At 39.2% G+C, this 19,496-nt stretch overlaps 1 protein-coding gene across 1 annotated transcript in view; it reads right to left on the bottom strand.

Annotated features, from left to right (window-relative positions):
* tmtopsa (teleost multiple tissue opsin a) overlaps positions 1 to 19,496 on the bottom strand; it is a 65,952-nt gene that overhangs the window by 613 nt on the left and 45,843 nt on the right. Inside the window, exon 3 of the mRNA XM_030751747.1 lies at positions 14,489 to 14,722. Within this exon, the coding sequence (XP_030607607.1) occupies positions 14,489 to 14,722 (234 nt within the window). The remainder of the gene's footprint in view (positions 1 to 14,488; positions 14,723 to 19,496) is intronic.

Below are 19,496 nucleotides of genomic sequence, written 5' to 3'. Positions count from 1 at the left end.
TCTGCTTTCCCATGCTGTCAAACTCAAAGCTGACATCATTGCTCTAGTCCAGTCGTCTTTCTGCCCGCTTTCTTCAAGCCAATCAGTCTCCATTTTGCATACTTTAAATCTCACTGCTTACCTGTCATTCTTCCTTTAAGACTCATTCATGCAACCCACCTCCTCCCCTTCTCCACCTCACCCAAATCACTCAGTGCGCCATCCAAGCCTCCATCTTTATCTTCACCACCACCAGTGTCTAGACTCTGTCACTTGCTTCCTCATGTTGGTGCACCAAATGCAAGTTGCTAAATTAAATAATCAGCTGATAACACTCGATTACAAGTGTGAGCCATCACTGCATTTTCAAGTTAATAAGTGATCTTGGTAATTTGTGCTTATAAAGAGTGGCAAGTGGGTGATGTAGCTCAGTATGTTTTTACTGCATTGACAGTGTGTTTGGGATCATTGTCATGGTGGATCAAAATCTGATGGCACTTTAATTCCACTAATTTTAACAAGATCTCCAACACCAACTCCAAACCATGACAGAGCCTCCACCGTGTTTTACAGATGGCCGTAGACCAGGGATCCTCACATCCAGGCCTCGAGAGCCGGTGTCCTGCAGGTTTTAGATGTGTCCCTGATCCAACACACCTGAATCAAATGGCTGAATTACCTCCTTAGTATGCAGTCAAGTTTTCCAGAGTCCTGCTAATGTCTTCTATATTTGACTCATGTGTGTTGAAGCAGAGACACATCTAAAACCTGCAGGACAGGGGCTCTCGAGGCCTGGATGTGAGGATCCCTGCCGTAGACACTCCCTGTTGTACCTCTCTCCTGACCTCCTCCGTGCATATTGATGATGATTTGAACCAAAAATGTCAAATTTGGTTTCATCACTCCACTAGACCTGTTACTACTGATTTTGAGTCCAATTCTTGTAAAATTTGGCATATCTCAGGCTTTTCTCTGTTTCCCTTCCTTAAGAATGGCTTCTTGAATGTATTTATCATTTTCACAATGAAATTACACTTGTCAAAGGGGTATGTTGCATCTTTCAAAGATGTGCTTAAATTTAAATGGGAGCTAAATTTAAGTGGGAGTTCAATGTACTAGCTGTGTGAGCTAAAATAGGAAGTGGACTGCAAGCCCAAGTCAGACCTGCTAAATAGCAAATTCACAAAGTTTATTCGTCTTATTAAAAGTTTCCACAGCATAGGGAGCAAAAGGTGTTAAAAGACAAACACAAGAAACAAAAGAAAACTTTCTAAAAGCTCTCTAATGCATTTATAGTTACTAAGGAACATACTGGAAGATTTTTAATGAATCATTAGGTAAGGATTAGTTATAAATATAACCACAGTCTGCTCTGGTGTCCAGAGCCACTGTGGTGGACCAGTTTTATCCAAGTTCATACTTGTATCACTTTTGTTTATTCTACCTTTACCACTTGTGTTTGTGGTCCAGAAAACTGGTAGCCTCCATTCACCAGCCAGCTGCTTCAACCTTTGGGCTTTACCTTAAACACTGTGACACAGGTCAGGAAATGAAAATTGCCTTGCATTTCTGGAGGCATTGAAGGACTATTTGATGTATGAATCTGAGGCAAATTGAGTGAAAATGATTTTTGGTGGGGAAACAAACAAACTTTCTGTTGTGCTGATCTGAATAATGTACTTTTTTCATTAACTCTATTTGACATGGGAATAATTTCCCATTAGTTTTGAAGCAGCAGTGGCAGGAACAATAATTTTCTCCATCACTCTTAATACTGCTGAGTCAGCTTTGGATGAGCACAACAACACTCTGGAGGACCTGTGGTGTCACTCTGTCTCCGTATCACAAAAGAGACTCTAAAGGCAGAAGAGGCTGACTCTGTAACTCTGAACTTGCACGGTATTAAATTAATGAAGCAGGAAACAAATATGGGGTTCATGCTGTGTTCACTGGGTTATTTGTGAGCTACCACACTTTAGTTCCTGAAAAAGGCTGACTTGAGGCTGAGACCTGCACTGCAGATCAACAAACAGAAGTAATCCCCTACTGTGTGCTGCTGCAGGAAAACATGGATTTTAGGCAAGGAAAACAAGGAAAATTACAGGCTCACTGTTGGACAAATGGTCACTGGTATTTATCATTAGGAAGAGGTACAATTATGTACACATCAAGTGGGTGCAAGGCTATTAAAAAACAAAAACAATGATTGGGGGAAGCACAAAAAAACAAAACAACTGGATCACCTGGTGGAATAATTTATTGCTTTTGGGCTTGTTTGAATCTGCAGTGTCAGTGTGAGCTGTCTCAAAATAAAAATGTCTTTTAAATGGTGGGAGGCAAAGATGTCAGCACTGTGCCTCTTTCAGTGTCCTCCTATTACCAGCTCCACTCTTATTGTAACTTCACCAGAAAGGCAGTTTAGATGTTCAGCACCTTGTTTGTGATGAGGGGAGCTGTAAAGACCATTGTTTTTATTACAGCAGCTTAACATCCCTTGGAAATAAATCCATATTTGATGAAATATGTCCTACCTCGACTGCCAAACACTCAGCTCCAGTGTAGGAGACGGTGTATCCTCTATGTCTCCAGTTTGAGAGGTACATGTATAGGAGTCATGGCTTTGTACATGAGTGTAAGAGGCCCAGGCATGTGCCACTGCAGACCTGGAATTTACTATATTCCTTTCATTAACTTAAAGTAGACCAAACAGGCTTGTCCTTGTTTTCTGTCACAGCTACTTTTTCAGTGGTGAATGCCCATGTTAAAAAAAAAAAGTGTTTCAAATTATGGGGTCAGAGTATTGGCAAATAACCTTCAGGAGCCAAAAACTCAGACTTCACGCCGCTTCAAGCTGTTTTAGGAAGTTTTATTTTTTTCTATTCTTAGCTCTGTGTAATGCCAGGAGGGGCCAATCAGAAGAAAGTTGACTTAAAAAGAAGATGACCTTTCAGGGAGAGGAACTAAAAATGGCTTGCTTCAGGGATGATTATAGGGCTTCACCTGAGCTCATAGTTCCAAGTTATCATCAAAATGTTCCCGTGCTTCTCAGCATATTACTTTAATAGATTATGATAGCCACTTTGTGTGAAAAGCTGGATGCATGATTTAACTTGCTGAAGAGCTTTATAAATTAAAAGGTAATCATAATTTATTTCTAATAAAAATAAATATATAAAGCTTTTATAAACTCAGCCGGTCTGTAAACACCAGTATGGCTAGATAAGCAACACTAGGTCAGCTGCAAAACTTGAGTTTGGCTTCATCGTCAAAAGTAACATCATGCAGCATTTTGTATTATATGCAGGGAGTAAAGTTAAGGGTTTTTTTCTGAAAGGCTAGCTTTAAACTACCCAAAAAAACAAAGTATATTACCATAAACATATTTCCCCAAACTGATAACCTTATCTCTCTGAACCACCACAGGTCTGCACTTCCACAAGCACTGTATTCTCACCAGCACCAGGCATCGGAACACATCACAGTTTTTTGTTTAAAGTAAGGACAGGCTGTCTCCAGGTACAGAGGAAAAGCACTGAAATGTATACACCTCCTGTCAGGGTATAATAAATAGTGAATGGACCCCTGGATACATTTTTAAACCCAAAAAAACAGAACTGGAAGTCTCAAGATTATGATTTAATGTAGATTTTTCCTGTTTATATCAGCTGTAACAAAGAATTCCTGTGTTGCACAGCTCAAACCTGGGTGTTTCCCTCTCTTAGACAGAAAGATTCTGAATAATTGAGGTCCTCAGCAGCAGGTTAAAGATGTAACAATGCATCCAGGGTATACGGGTTTCTTTTAAATTCTACACATTTCCATGCACATCTGTAACATATTCTCAGTGCGGAGGCTGGCATTACACCCCAGTTTAGATGGTGTTTAGGTCCTCCTGAGGTTGTGTTAATGTGGACTCTGAAGATGCCACTCTTGAGTAAACGTAGTATACTTAGTATACTTTCTGAGTTTCATGTATACTTATAGTCTACTACATTTTCTCATGGGTGCAAAATACAATGAAACTTTATCTGTGCATGTGGTTAGATTTTCAAGACACCACAAAAGTCAAATGCAGACATTAAAGCATTTCAATTATGACAATGTTGAGAGAGACAAAAGGCCGAGTGTACACAGATTAAATTAGTTCAACAAACGAGTTCATATGGCATTTATTTATTTAATTAGATTCACAAAATTAACATGTTATGTGGCTCAGACATGTGCCAAATTGAAATCATGTGTACAGAAAACCATACATTGTATCTTGACCTTTTAAAACCGAAAAAAAGCTAAACTGTCACTTGTGTTGCCAAGACTCAATAACTTATCTTTCTAGACCTCCATTACTGCTTAAAAAGAAACATAAAAAAAGCGACAATGGGAACTATGGAACTTACAATTAACACAGGTACCATAATTTGTTTATGTTTTATTTTGAAGTTGATTTCACATATTGTGCCCTGTTGCTGTGAGTACTTTTGCGTAAGGGTGGAACAAAATCAGTATCGCTATATACATATGACTTTCTCTTTCAATACAATTATTATATGAGCGCTAATTATCTATATGTTTTTATTTAAACATACATGTTAATTCGTAAACAGATGTAAACGTACATTAAAATGTTTAAATAGATTCTCTTCATTAATCTGACTAACCAGAGTCTCAACTTCATGACTCCCTGTAGTTTATCAAATGAATGAGAGGACAGTGAACAGATTTTACAGAGCAGAAGAAGAACATCAAACTAAGGGGAATAGATAGATAGATAGATAGATAGATAGATAGATAGATAGATAGATAGATAGATAGATAGATAGATAGATAGATAGATAGATAGATAGATAGATAGATAGATATGACATTATTCACTTAAATACACTTATTCAGCTCCAAGTAAAAGGAAAAGTGAAAAAGTACAGGCTCAGAGATGTACTCAAACTCTCCTACCAGCTATTTTTGTGTGGAACTTATTGAATGTCTTCCTGTCATAATCATTATAATCAAAAGAATAATGATAAAATAAGGAAAATGCAGCACGGTGGCGTAGTGGTTAGCACTGCTGCCTCACAGTTAGAATACCATCTGGAAGGCCTGGGTTCGATTCCACCTTGGCCCAGGCCTCTCCCTCTCTGTGTGGAGTTTGCATGTTCTCCCCGTGCTTGCGTGGGTTTCCTCCGGGTACTCCGGTTTCCTCCCACTTTCCAAAGACATGCACTTACTGGGGTTAGGTTAATTGGCTAATCTAAATTGCCCATAGGTGTGAATGAGAGCATGAATGTGAGTGTGAAAGGTTGTCTGTCCCTCTGTGTTGGCCCTGCAACAGGCTGGCGACCTGTTCAGGGTGTACCCTGCCTCTCGCCCTATGACAGCTGGGATAGGCTCCAGCCCCCCCGCGACCCTTAACAGGATGTGCGGAAGTGAATGGATGGATGGATGGAAAATGCAGCCTTTATTTCAAATTAAATTATAATTCTAATGAGCGTACTCAACTTAAACATATGTTGTGCAGAACTTAATCAGGGGAGAAGAGACAAAAAAAAGCTCTTTTTGCTCTTGCCTACATTCTAGATGAGTGACTGCCTCCTCACCCGAACAGGAAAATGAGCCTAGTTAAAGTGGGCTCTGACAGGTGTGGGAACCCTAAGATTGGTTGTAGTGGTGCAATGCGGGGAAAAGAGTCACAATCATTTCTATTGCGCTAGTTTTAGTTAATTGGCTAACACTAACGTGCGTGCTGGTTAATGTTAATGATAGCTTTTTAAAACTTCAGTGTTGTTGAAACTGGAGCTTTACTAACCTCTCTTCAGTGCTGTGAACATCAACTCCTGTTCGTGTATTGAGCTGCTAGTGAGGAGAGAGACTGCGTGCCTGCCTGTCTACAGAGGTGCTGTACAGTTGTGTATGAGGCTGCAGTCACACTGGGGAAAACAGTGTTTGGGGACCGCTGTGCTACCAAAATTACCGCAACTGTGTGCAATCAACTTGCAGTCTCTTTGGCTTTGAAATGGTTGTTTCAAAGATTCGGGCCAGGTCTGAGACATTCACAGTTGCCATCTTCAAACCGACTGTGATAAAACAGGGAAACATCATATTGGCACTTAAATACAATCTGTTTGCAGGAATACCACGATTAGCTGTGATAAATCTCAAATCTGTTACAAATCTGCGTGTGTTTCTCTCTGAAAGCAGTGTGGCAGTTCAGATAAATGAGAGAGTGTTGAAGAAGAATCAATATGCTTATAATCTAAGGTTGAACATTCCTGTTAGAAATTGCCGGGGACTGTGTGGTGTCCTCAGAAATGAATGGGTGGATCTCGGGATTTATCCAGAGTATTACTCTGCATAAACCTGAAATCACGTGTAACAGCTGATGTGTAGAAGAACACAAAGGAGTATTAGCTGTCGGACCTTTGCAACTCGGGTTTGTGTGGTTCATTATTGATGAAGCAGATAAGATGTGCTCATTGGTGCAGACTGACTCTGACTGATTACAACATGTTTACAGTCTGTCTGCATTTACAAACTACATGGTGATTAATTGCAAACGACCGCCAACCACCCAGAGGTTCAGGGTGCTGCACACTCAGCCTCTGGGCAACCACTTGGTCCCTGCAACTACTTGCAATCTATCCCAGGCATCCAACAACTTCAATGCAATCACACAGCAACCACTGTTGCTGGATCGCACAGAAGTTGCCATCCTAGTGTGACTGAAGCCTAAACGGGAGGAGGCAATAAAAGTTCTGTTGTATCTACAGACTACCATTAGGTATCTAATCATTAGCTGATTAATATTTGAGTATTTATTTATTTGTGACACCCCCAATCATCATAAATAATTGTTACCGTGGGGAACTTCAATTTAATGATGATTAACACCCCCTGACAGGTTGGTAAGGTTGCAGGGATTTGCCTTTTTAAGACTTTTAGTACTTTGAGTTAAAAACATCTCAAACTATTTTATAACCACACCATGACCTCATCTCATGAGAGTCTGCAGTCATTTGACTCGTCATTGAACTTCTCGCACACGCTGCCTGTCAAATGCTTGCTGGGCACAAACGGATGCAGAGGAGAAGAAGAGCCTCAGGACATAACAAATACTCTTTCACACACAGTATCTATGCCCAACACATTCATCCCTATTGTCAGTATATTCTTAACCTTTAGGTCATCTAAGAGTGAAGACAAGCAAGGAAATGTAAAGAAACCGGAAGATCGGCACCTTTCTGTAGTGTTGATGCACACTCCTCACTCCCCTCAGCTTTCCAAACACCACACTGATCAGGGCTAGAAAGCTGGGAGAGAGGAAGATGGAGACAGCAGACAGAGCAGAGGATGAAGTAAATTAGGACACAGAGGCATCAAGGCTGAGGTCGAGAGAAAGGTGAAGGTAATGACAGATAAATAGATAAAGCATGACAGGGAGATGGACAGAACAAGATGCACTGGCAGAATATTTCAGAGCGAAGAGGTTGCAGATAACTCAGGAAGGGTCATCTCAGACTGGTCAGGTTTGGAGGATGAATTCTGTGATCTGAGCAGATACTAAATCAGTGCAGGAGGGTCAAATGTCAGGCATCATCCTGAAAAGAAGGAGCTCAACTTTCTTTAAAAGCACGAGACTGGCTTGGATGTAATGCTATTCTGTTTCACTGTGACCATATATACAAGAGTCATTAACAGCTGTAGTCTTTTCTTTATTGCCTGTGTTTGTAAATGGCCAGTGGATTCCAAAAAATATGTGGCATTTGTATTAATGACTGAGGGACTAGATGAAAAACATCAAAACATTTGCACCACAGTCTGAGAGGGGTTCAACTGCAGTCAGTCACTCTTCTACATTACACCTAATGCAGTTTAAGGGATTTATATGAAGTGAGTGAGTGGCAGGACGCTTTTTTGGTAGCCGTCATCAAATTCTGCTTCGTTTGACATTTGCTTGACATAATCCAATGAACTCCCCAGTGTTGAATTATCATCCCGACCATAGAATGCATTAAAAAAAATCTGAGGGCTGTAGCTGGAGCAGTAATGATTCGTTCACAGAAGAATGTGTGAAGAGAATGACAACTATCCAACTTCCTCTTGGGATTTTTTTTTTTTTTTGGCTCATTCTTAATTCAGCACAGGCTGTATTAGGTTTATACTGTAAATGAATCATTTCCTCACTCTGAGGTGAAAAGCAGAACATTTTAGATTTCATTCAAATTCTAATTTTTGTGATGTTGAGAGCCACTGACTGAATTCTTCCCAGGAGATCAGTAACTTGCCTTAAAATATTAGTTTTCAGCAAGCAAATGCAGCCCGTTTCCATTTGGACATAAATCATTTGGAGCCTAGCTGTCTCTGGTTCTCTTTGTTCTCTTCTTTGTTTTCAAATGAGCATGAAAAAGTGTGACTTGGTGCTTAGGAAGCTGTACTGGGGCAATATCACCATTACAGTTTAGATAATATAGCTGATTTGCCTTGACATGTATGACAGTCTCTATCTACAACGACAAGGTTCAGATCTTTATGATTGAGGATTAAGCTGCTGAACACTGCAGTGATGTATTAAAGGTTCAGTCAGTCTGTTCAGTTTGTTTCCCTTTAAGTTTAAAATTAATATCTTGTCTTGGACACGAAAGTAGTGTCACAATACAATAGTTCATGTACAATATTAAGTGACATGCAAAGGGGTTAAATTAAAGTTCGACTTTTTTTTTTACATTTTCTAATTAAATAAAAAAACCTTACTGTATAAAACAATGGATGACATCAAACTATGAATGAAATCCACGTAAAGGTTCCTAATTCCATGTCACAAATACATTTCTTATTCAGGACAAACAAATAAAGTCAGTTATGGCCCAACGCCTCTGTCACGAGGTTAACATGAAAACCTAACAGTAAAATAGATCTGACTGCGTATAATATACCAGCACAATCACTCTCTAATTTTGGAATTATAATAATTTTGTAGTAAATCTCCTGTTAATATACCATTCTGCCTTAGAGTGTTAATCTTAGGAGGAAGTCTTTAAGTACAGGTGGACCTACCTGAACCCCAGGCAGCTGTTTTACTGCTGTCTCGAGCTCCCTGTTTGTTTATAACTTCACTAAAGTTTTCCTCATTGCAGCTGAAAAAAATAAAATAAAACTAGAGACAGTTCCTGTGTATCTTTATTAATTTTTTTGTTAGTTTTGTAGTTTTACAATATTGTTTCATTGGCTCTCTTTTTTAACTAAAAGCTAGGTGTGATAAAACCTTTTTATTTCACAGAAATAAAAAGGGTTTTATCACACCTAGCTTTTAGTTAATTTTAGTTGAATATAATAAATAGTATTTTCATTTTCAGCATTTTCAAACATTCCTACAGTCCATTAGTGTAATCTGATTTTTTCTCACCATCATTCACCAGCATTAAGCTGTGAAATACCTTTAGGTAAATACCTATTTCTAGTCTACATTTTCTGAATAGAAACCTTCCAAAGTCTGGAGCCGGTGATTGTTTTATCTTACAGATATTATTATACTGGTCACTTTCAGATTTTTGAGTTCTTTTTTCTATTTCTCCATTTATTGTAAATGTACTGTATGGAAGTTCATCTCCTTGAAAACTGTCTTGCAGATACTTAGGGGGGAAAAAAACAACTTTGTTTCCTAGATTGTTTTTATTTCTAAAATTTTCAAAAACCTGTTTTTTGAAAATAATCTTGATTTTCATTGGAAGGCATCATCAAATGTACAATCAAGAGTCCCTGGCTTGAATTTGGAATCATAACCTTACAGATGATTCTACTGTCATTATTACCTTTGATTAGTTATTTCCCTCACTTCTGATTTTTATGCTCAACTAAGCTACATGACAAATTTATGCAACCTGCACAGGGTGTACCCTGATCCTCCCCCCTCTGACTGCCGACTGACTGCTTCAGGCCTCCCACAAAAACCCTGAATTGGATAAGTGGAAGAAAATGGATGGATTGATTTTATTATCTAACTCAAATTACTTTGTTTATGAATTATTTAGTTATATAGTTATATTTCACTAAGGAGAGATCTTTAGGAGGAACTGAACGTGATTTACCGATACTCAGAATTCAATTAAGCTATTTGGCGATTAAACTCCGATGGCCCATCACAGCCGAACAGAATCCCAGCGGTGATGGGAATTAAGGCAGGACCCCCAGAGTCTAGACAGTGGTGGTGGTGAAGCTAAAGATGGAGGCTTGGACGGCGCAGTGAGTGACTTGAATGCAGTGGAGATAGGGAGAGGGTGAGTTGCGCAAATGTGTCTGCAAGGGAGAAAGTGAGATTTAAAGCATGCAGAGTGGAGACTGAGTGGCTTGAAGAAGGTGGGCAGAAAGATGATTGGACAAGAGCAGTGATGTCAGCTTTGAGTTTGACAGCATGGGAAAGCAGAGGTGATGAGACGAATAAACTAGCAGCCAAATACCCAGAAATGCAGACAGAGGAGTTTTATGCCACTTTATTGAACTTTCCAATAAGTTCTTAAAAAGCACTGAAGACTCTGACTAACTGCTCTACTAACCTCAAGATTGTTGTGAAATATTGGGCTGTTTACTTGATTCTAAGAAGGCAATGAAAACAATTCACACATCTTCTGTTTTTTCCTTTTAATTTACTGCACTTTGCAACATTTGTCATTGCAAACCCCTCATACAACCTAACTTGCAGTCAGATCCATAAGTATTTTTTTTTCTTTGTAATTTTGCCTCTATTTACATTCAGAAGCTTTTCCAGTGAACAGCTGCCAAATTAAGTTCAGTCAACTGTCCAATTACTTTTGACCCTGAAATTATTAAAAAAAAAAACCAAAAAAAAAAACCCCTGCATAAACACCAGTGGATTCACATGGGATAAAAATAAACAAATAAGAATAAATAAATAAACAGTAAACTTACCCACAGTTCCTGTTTTTTAAACTACCCCAGAGGTCTTGGCTGTGAGCGCCGCTGATCGTTGATCGGACAAACCAGCTGATCCTTGTATCTGTACAGCATTTTTAGTCTTCAACTCGCCTCAACTCACAGTTTCCATAGTAATGGGCTGGGAGGAATTGAAGACTGAAAATGACATACAGGACATTTGGTTTCATTCGCTCCCACTCGCTCTCTCTCAGGAAAGAGGCCGATGACATGTTGACTAAAATGTCCCTGTAAGTTCAGTTAGCTGTGGAGGTGGTCTCGGTCTGTGATGGAAAATGACAGGAGAAGAATGGAGTACCTCCAGACGACAGCAACATATGGAGCCTGAATGCTTTTTCAGGCGATTTCCAACTCCACAGCAGAATAACTCTTGGCAGTGACTCGGTAACTTTCCGGTGAGAAAAGTTTAAACGTCAGAAAAAGTATTGCAGTTGAATGGCTTGGAAATAGTGATAAGATTTACTCTCCAGTACACTCCATTGTATATAATTCTTTATGCAGTACATCTCAGTGTGCTGTACAGAGAAATCCCGAGAGAGTCTGAGGAGAATATTTTCTAAAACCTTGCACAGCATTCTGTGCTTACCTTAATAGACCAGAATGAGATGATAAAGATTACATTAAGAAAAAAAGGTTTTATCAGTCTGCTTCAGTGAGACAATCTTTGCTTATCTTCTGTTATTTTTTCTCACTATGATAAACTACATTTCAGAAATGAACAAAACATCTTAAATCTTGAGTTGAAATGTATTGTTTGTACAAAGAGCTTGACTTGAGCGAGGATCCTGATAAGGAAGAGTAGAGAACAACGTAAAGATGTAAAGAAATCTGGAGTTAACTTTTGGAACGCAGTCAAAATACTCAGCTGCAGCATTATAGCAACTGATGTGAAGTCAATAATCTGGCCATTCTGACCCTCAAGTTGTTGAACATAATATCTGTTCATGTAGATGCTACTTTGACACGTGCTAGATTTACTGACTGGGGAAGTTAAGGAGAAGCCACAATGGCAAAAATGCTGCAGTGGAGAGTTATGCAGTCGATATAATTTGTTGGACAAAAGCACTGTTTTTGTAGCTTTGCCTCTGCACACCACCACAGTGGATTTTAACTCCAACAATCCATATGTGGTTGAGGTGCAGACTCTCAGCTTTAATTCAAGGTCTTTTATTTAAAAAAAAAAATGCATTAACTCTTTAGGAATTACAACCATGTTTATACACCTTCCCCCCATTTTCAGAGGCTCGTGAGATCACACAATTGACTTTGCCATGGAAATATCCCAATTCTTTGCCTTGACAAACTCTTGAGTTCCTTTTGCAGTTTGCTTTGGGTCATTATCTATTCGTGCTGTCTGATCAGTTTTGCAGCATTTGGTTAAATCTGAGCACAGGGTAAACTTCAGCATTCACCCTGTTATTTCTGACAACGACGCAACAAAGAACTAAACAACACTGAGACCTTAAATACACAAACTAGGTAATCAGGGAAAAGAGACAGCTGGGGAAGACGAGGCACAGGTGAACAAAATGACACTAATGACACAAAGGAAGTAAAAGTAAACACAAAGCATATAGGACAAGGAACTGCCAAAATAAAACAGGAAGTGAACATGATAAAAACTCACAAAAACAAAAACACAAAACGTGGGACAAGGGGCCAAAACACGGGGAGACCGACACACTGAGGAAAAGCGACACAGGAACACAGAGACACGGGAAGACAGGAACAAAGGGAAACAGAATGAAATACAATAACTAAAACCAAAAACAGAATACAAAAATGACAACTGGGAATCTAAACCAAGAAACACAACCAGAAGACACAAAAAAACCCCACAAAACACTGGGCCAACAAACCAGCACCATGACAGGAACAGGCCTCACCTGGCTGTCAGTCAACTGTCCGATTATTATTTTTGAGCCTCTGAAAATGTGGAACTGTGTCTAAAAACGGTTGTAACTGATAAAGAGTTCATGCAAATTATTTTAATGACATTAGCAAAATAATTTGTCACATAAAATAAGAAACACCAGCAAATATGGACACGTCAAGTACTCAGAAATGATTGATTAAGAAACACTTCCCAACCAATCACATTCTACTTGAGTTAAATGGTGTCAGAATTCCTGCTACTGAGGCTGCATAGGTTATTAAACTCATTTAGGGAGGAGAATCTCAGATCCAGTTCATCTAGTGTTCTGGACTCCGAGCTCCAGCCTGCCTGAGTCTGCTCAATAAAAAAAAAAACGCTCTACTGTATGATTCAACAATAGCATAGCTGCTTTCCATTAGTCTGCGAATTTAATTAAATAACACAAACAAGAGTTGCATGAAATGCGGAACTACTTTTAAGGTTTAGGTTGATTATTCATTTGAATACAAAGGCTTTGTGGGTCGCGGTATTTAATAATTTAATGTGTGCAGCTAGTTTATAATCAGAAGAGGTTCAGTGTTAGCCACTGACACACAGAAAACAAACATGACGTTCGGCCCTCCAGCCATAAAAGTACGAGTGAGGCCCACGCTGACGCCCGCAAGAGTTTCTGTTTTCCTTTGGTTCACGACAGATTAATATTTATCAATTTTTTTTTCTACTGCTGAACTTAAATTTGACAAATGTACGGTATGTGACCACAAATTTAAAGGCCCTGAAAACTTCTCAACCACTTTCTTACTCTCAGTAATGGGATTCTGAACAAAAACATTTCATTTCGGTTAGAATAAGTTATTTCACATTTTTCCTTTCACTTGCTTTTCTTTGGGGTGACTCCATCAGAACTGAGAGATTTTATATATTTTCATACACCACTGATTGTTGACAGCCGACATCAAAAAGTTACTAAACCACATCAGAACAATCACACTGAAGCAGACAGGCTAAGTTATTATTTATATATTTTTTAAGCTCTGATGGTTAGTCTCCATGCATTTTAAGACTTATTTTAAAAAGTTTCAAATCTGTAGGAAATATGAATATTGCTTTGTTTTCCAAATAGTAACCCGAGATGAGATAGAAGGGGTTATATCCAGTTGGAGGTCTAGTGGAGCACAATTGGAAAGCAGCATAAAATGAAATGAGCTGTGAGGGTCATGTGACACAGGCTCCTGAGGAGAGCTTTTATTAATTCTTCTCGTGGGGAACTTAACATTAATTAAAGTAGAAAACCAAATAAGACCACCGCAGCAAGCTCCAAGTAAGTGCTCCCAGTTAAGATAATAGCACCCAAGGTGTTTCATCATATTGTCTAAAGTGAGCGTGAGCCAAGATTAAATGAGATCTTTCATAAGTTTGATTATGAACATCTGACATTCTTTCGTGACACTGCAAATACTCCCCTGATGAGACAAACAGATAAGTAAGCACTTGGTGAAAACCCCATCAAGAGCTTTCATTAGCTGATCACAAAATATATTGTTTGTTTCATTGGGTTCATTGAGTTCATCAAAGATGCAAAAACCACCTTGAAATGATAACTTGCCTCAGTGGGCAGGAAGACCTCCGACTGCCACATTTTGACAGTGAAAGATAAAAAGCACTGACCCCAGCTTCAGTCCTCCCTCTTCTCACCTGTTTATTCATGAAGACATAGATGACTGGGTCGATGACCGTGCTCATTTTGGCAAGGATCGAGGGGATGATGCTCGCCTCGGGTGTGACCAGGCCCGGTGGCCCAAAGGTGGCCAATAGGGCCATGATGCCATAAGGCAGCCAGCATATTAGGTAGCACATGACCATGATCACCACCATGCATAGCACACGCTGCTCACGTTTCCTGCTCATCGATGCATTGATCCCACTCACCTGGAGACAATCAGAGAAAAGAGGAGGAAAAGAAATAAGCCAAAAATCTTCTGTGATGAGACATCGTGTTCAGACATTTACAGCCTTTTCCCGGTGGTTGCTGTTAGTAGAGGAGGATTCTGGGGGATAAAATGCTCACTACAAAGTCAATACATCTACCTTTAGGTTTCATTTTCTAATATAAGCCTACATTCACATCTGTAATAGGATTATACTTAGTGAGTTAAAGCAATTGATTGACAGTTCGGGAAAATGAACTTATCAGTGTCTTTGCGTAGAGTTAAATTAGAAGGTCAAAACTATTCTACTGTCTCTTTGTTCAGTATAATTATAGCCAGCAGCCATTTAGCTAAGCTTAACTTAACTTATGTGGCAGAACACTTTCATAACTGAGCTTTAGAGGTTCTGAGAGGCATTTATTATTTTTTTTTTTTTTTTAACCTTTGAACAACCTTGGTTTGTATGCTGGGCTAGTGTGAATTTCTGCAGTCAATCAGCATATGTCCCAAAATGTCAAACCATCCTGTCAATTGCTGATTAACAGAATTGCTAAAATGATAGATTAACTTTGTGTCAAATAAAGCTAAATGACAGTTCTCACTGCATTTATGACTACTAGTATTTTCATGACCTTGTGAAACTCTTTGAGAGCAATGTTGTCATATTCTCAGATACATTATATCACCAAATGTATTCTCTCGTCTGCCTTCACACGCATATGAACTTGAGTGACACCCCATTCTTAATCCACAGGGTTTAATATGCTGCTGGCCCACCCTTTGCAGCTGTAACAGCTTCAGCTATTCTGTGAATGCTTTCCACAAGGTGTAGGGTGTTTATGGGCACTTTTGGCCATTCTTCCAGAAGCACATTTGTGAGGTCAGACACTGATGTTGGATGCGAAGACCTGGCTCACAGTCTCCGCTCTAATTCATCCCAAAGGTGTTCTATCAGGTTCAGGTCAGGACCAATCAAGTTCTTCCACACCAAACTCACCCATCAGCTGATGGGCCATCAGGCTACTGGTTCAGTAGCCTGATGGCCTGTGGAGTTTCTATCCACAGGCCATCAGGCTACTGAACCACTGACTGATTACCAAACTGTGATTACCTGCCTTTCTTTCATCTGTATATATCTGTATATATTGCACTTGCTTTTATTATTTATTTATTTTTATTTTCTACTTTTACTTTCCTAATATACTAGTTCTTAAATTTTATTTTAACTTAGTTGCTTATTTCAATTGTTTGTAAAGCAGTCGCAAGTAAGAATTTCATTGCTCAGCATAACCACAGTGTTTTGCGGTGTACATGACAATAAACTTCTTGAATCTTGAACTAGAGTCTAGAGTAGTGTCTAGAGTCCAGTGGCAGCGTGCTTTAAACCACTGCATCCGATGCTTTGCATTGTGCTTGGTGATGCAAGGCTTGGATGCAGCTGCTCAACCATGGAAACCCATTCCATGAATCTCTCTACACACTGTTCTTGAGTTAATCTGAAGGCCACATGAAGTTTGAGGGTCTGTAGCGGTTTACTCTGTAGAAAGTTGGTGACCTCTGTGCACTATGACCCTCAGCATCTGCTGACCTCACTCTGTGATTTTATGTGGCCTACCACTTCGTGGCTGAGTTGCTGTCATATCCAATCACATCCACTTTGTTATAATCCTAATAACAGTTGACTGTGGAATATTTAGTAGTGAGGAAATTTCATGACTGGACTTACACAGGTGGCATCCTATCACGGTACCACGCTGGAATTCACTGAGCTCTGAGAGCGACCCATTCTTTCACAGATGTTTGTAGAAGCAGTCTGCATGCCTAGGTGCTTGGTTTATACACCTGTGGCCATGGAAGTGGATGGATGAGTGAATACTTTTGGCAATACTGTGTTTTAATAAACTGAAATATTTTTGTTTGTTAAAATATACAAAGTGTTGGGTTGAATCTAATAAGTTTAACGCATCCTCTCAGACGGATTTATGTGCACTTGACAAGCATCTCCCCAAACTCAAACTGTCTGCATTTGTTTTGCTACCTGATGGCCGCATGTCTGCTGCTGTCACTCAACTTCATGGCCATGGAGACACACTCTGGCAGGGAGCCTCTTTCAAGAAAGGCTCCAGCAGTCTTATTTTTTTTTCCTTTTTTTTAGCTTAGTTAGGGTTTTTTTGTTTGTTTGTTTGTTTGTTTGTTTGTTTGTTTGTTTGTTTGTTTGTTTGTTTGTTTGTTTGTTTGTTTGTTTGTTTGTTTGTTTGTTTTGGCACACACTAGTAAAAAAAAATTCTCAAGTTAGGAAAAAAAAAAAGACATGATATAAACATTCAAAACTTCTTGGTCTCAGTGATCAAGCATCACTCTCATGACAGCTTAGCATGAAGAAAATACTGTGCTTAATCTCACACCCTAATATCCTCTAATCCCACCTCCATATTTTCAGATATATTATTTTACAAAAAATTTCACAACCCTTCCATTAATACTAGTACTTTCAGTGCTATAGCCTGCAAGCGTTATGCTGTGAGGGTTTAAACACTGTGGCGAAGCATGGTTAGCAGCGCTGCTCCTGCATTATTCAGTTCATATTAGCAGGCTGTAAACTAACACATTCCTGTGGATTCCCTGGGCTGTCACTCACACTGTGCCATTTTCATTCATGTACACATCAATATAGCTTTACGCTGTCACCAGACAGGTGTGTTTGTATATCTGCCATAGGATGGTGTGGAGAAAAGAAATTCTTTTGCAGTTTGGGAGACTAATCAAGGCACGCCGGTGACTGGATTTACCCCCACGGGACGATCACAGCTGTGTGAAGGGGAACTGCGTTCATACGAGCCTGTTGAGACCCTTTAGCTGAGAATGTTGAGGACTTTCTTTCAGGCAAATTGTGTCCAATTTGCCTGAAAGAAAGGCTTTGTCATTTGTGAAACAATGGGTCGATATTCTTGAGAAGGGAAAACAAGCTTTGCATTTTTATTGCCGTAGACAGATGTCAGTGTTGCTGTTCAATATGGCAGCAGTCGCTAGCAGATTTTAACAGCTGTATGCGAGACTATGTCTTCTGGATGACTTGGTTGAAAACACTGCGTGGCTGATTTCTTAATATTTTTAACAAACAGGAAGCTATTAAAAAAAAGTGTTAAATATGTGCTCATAATTTGGGGTAATTCGAACCACTATTACTTAAGTAATTGTTTGTGTACTTGTACTTTTATTTATTTTTATCAGTACTTTTGCTTTTCTTTGTATAGCATTTTTTTTAAAGGCTGTTCAATTCAAAACTAATAAAAACATGACATATAGAGAAAAAGAGCATCAGCATTTTGTGTTATTAGAACCCAGGTTTGTTTCAGTGGTATTTGTTTAATAGCATTTTTATCAGTTGACATTTTAATGTCTTAATCTAACTTTTAAGTGTTTTTGGTTTTACTCGCTGTGAAGTGGTTTCACATCAGGTTTTGTATGCTTGTCTTTCTTCTCCTTTTACTAACAAGAGATCCATCCCTGCTTTGCTATTTTGACTCTAGTGTTGACAGGAGTTAGAAAAAAGTCTCACAGGAACCCAAACTTTCCCACTTAGCTCTAAAATCCCGTGTGTTTACTTACACACCTACACAGTTTCCTGCCCACCTCCGCCGCTCTGTGTCTGCTGATTTCTCTCTCCCTTTGTTCTTACATACAAGCACACCCAGACATGCCCTGCTGAAGCCTGTATACTTTTACAGACTGTTGTCTTGTGGCTGATATCATCAAATATTATTGGCTGCATTTGTATTGCTTTTTAAGTGTCTGTTATATTTTAATAAGAAGCAGTCACTATTTTTGATCTGAAGTCTTCATTTGCCAATAAAGTACTGACAATTAACTTCATTATATAGTTAATTTATTAGTGCCTAGTTGTTGTACATTCACTGGCCACTTTGTTAGGTACACCTGTTCAATTGCCCGTTAATGCAAATATCTAATAAGCCAATCACATGGCAGCAACTGAGATCATCTAAGCATGCAGTTCACACTGAGCATCAGAATGAAGACGAAAGTGTTTGAACAGGGCGTGGTTGTGCCAGTCAGGCTGGTGTGAGTATTTCAGAAACTGCTGATCTGTTGGGATTTTCCACCACATCCATCTCCATGGTTTACAGAGAATGGTCCAAAAAAGAGAAAATATCCACTTGTCTGGATGAAAATACCTTGCTCATGCCAGAGGTCGAAATACTTTGCACTATTAGGATGCCAACAATAACAACTTGTTACAACCAAAATATGCACAAGAGCACACCTGAATGCACAACACATGGAATTTTGAAGCTGATGGGCTACAGCTGCAGACGACCACACTGGGAGCCACTGATGTCAGCTTAGAACAGAAAACTGAAACTACAATTCACAAAACCGGACAAAAGAAGATTGGCAAAACTTTGCTATGACATCCTGGCTTGTAGCAGAAGTTCAGGCTGCTGGTGGTGTAATGGTGTGGGGAATATTTTTTTGGGACACTTTGGACTCCTTAGTCCCAGCTGAATATTATTTAAACAGCACAGCCTACCTTATTATTGTTGCTGATCATGTTTATCATTTTTTTATGACCACAGTGTACTCCTGTTCTGGTGGCTGCTTTCAGCAGAAAGGTAGAACGGATCCACTGTGGTACTAGCAAGGTGTACCTAATAAAGTGTTCAGTGAGGTAACTATATTTTCCAGTTGCATCTACATCTTTTTCTGCACTACATTTATCTCCACTTTGAACAGAATGCCTGCTAACAGATTAAATG

Source organism: Archocentrus centrarchus, chromosome 17 (assembly GCF_007364275.1).
Source record: "Archocentrus centrarchus isolate MPI-CPG fArcCen1 chromosome 17, fArcCen1, whole genome shotgun sequence".
Classification (NCBI taxonomy): Eukaryota; Metazoa; Chordata; class Actinopteri; order Cichliformes; family Cichlidae; genus Archocentrus; species Archocentrus centrarchus.
The sequence above is the reverse complement of the archived record's forward strand: the minus strand, read 5'-3'. Positions and strand labels throughout refer to the sequence as shown.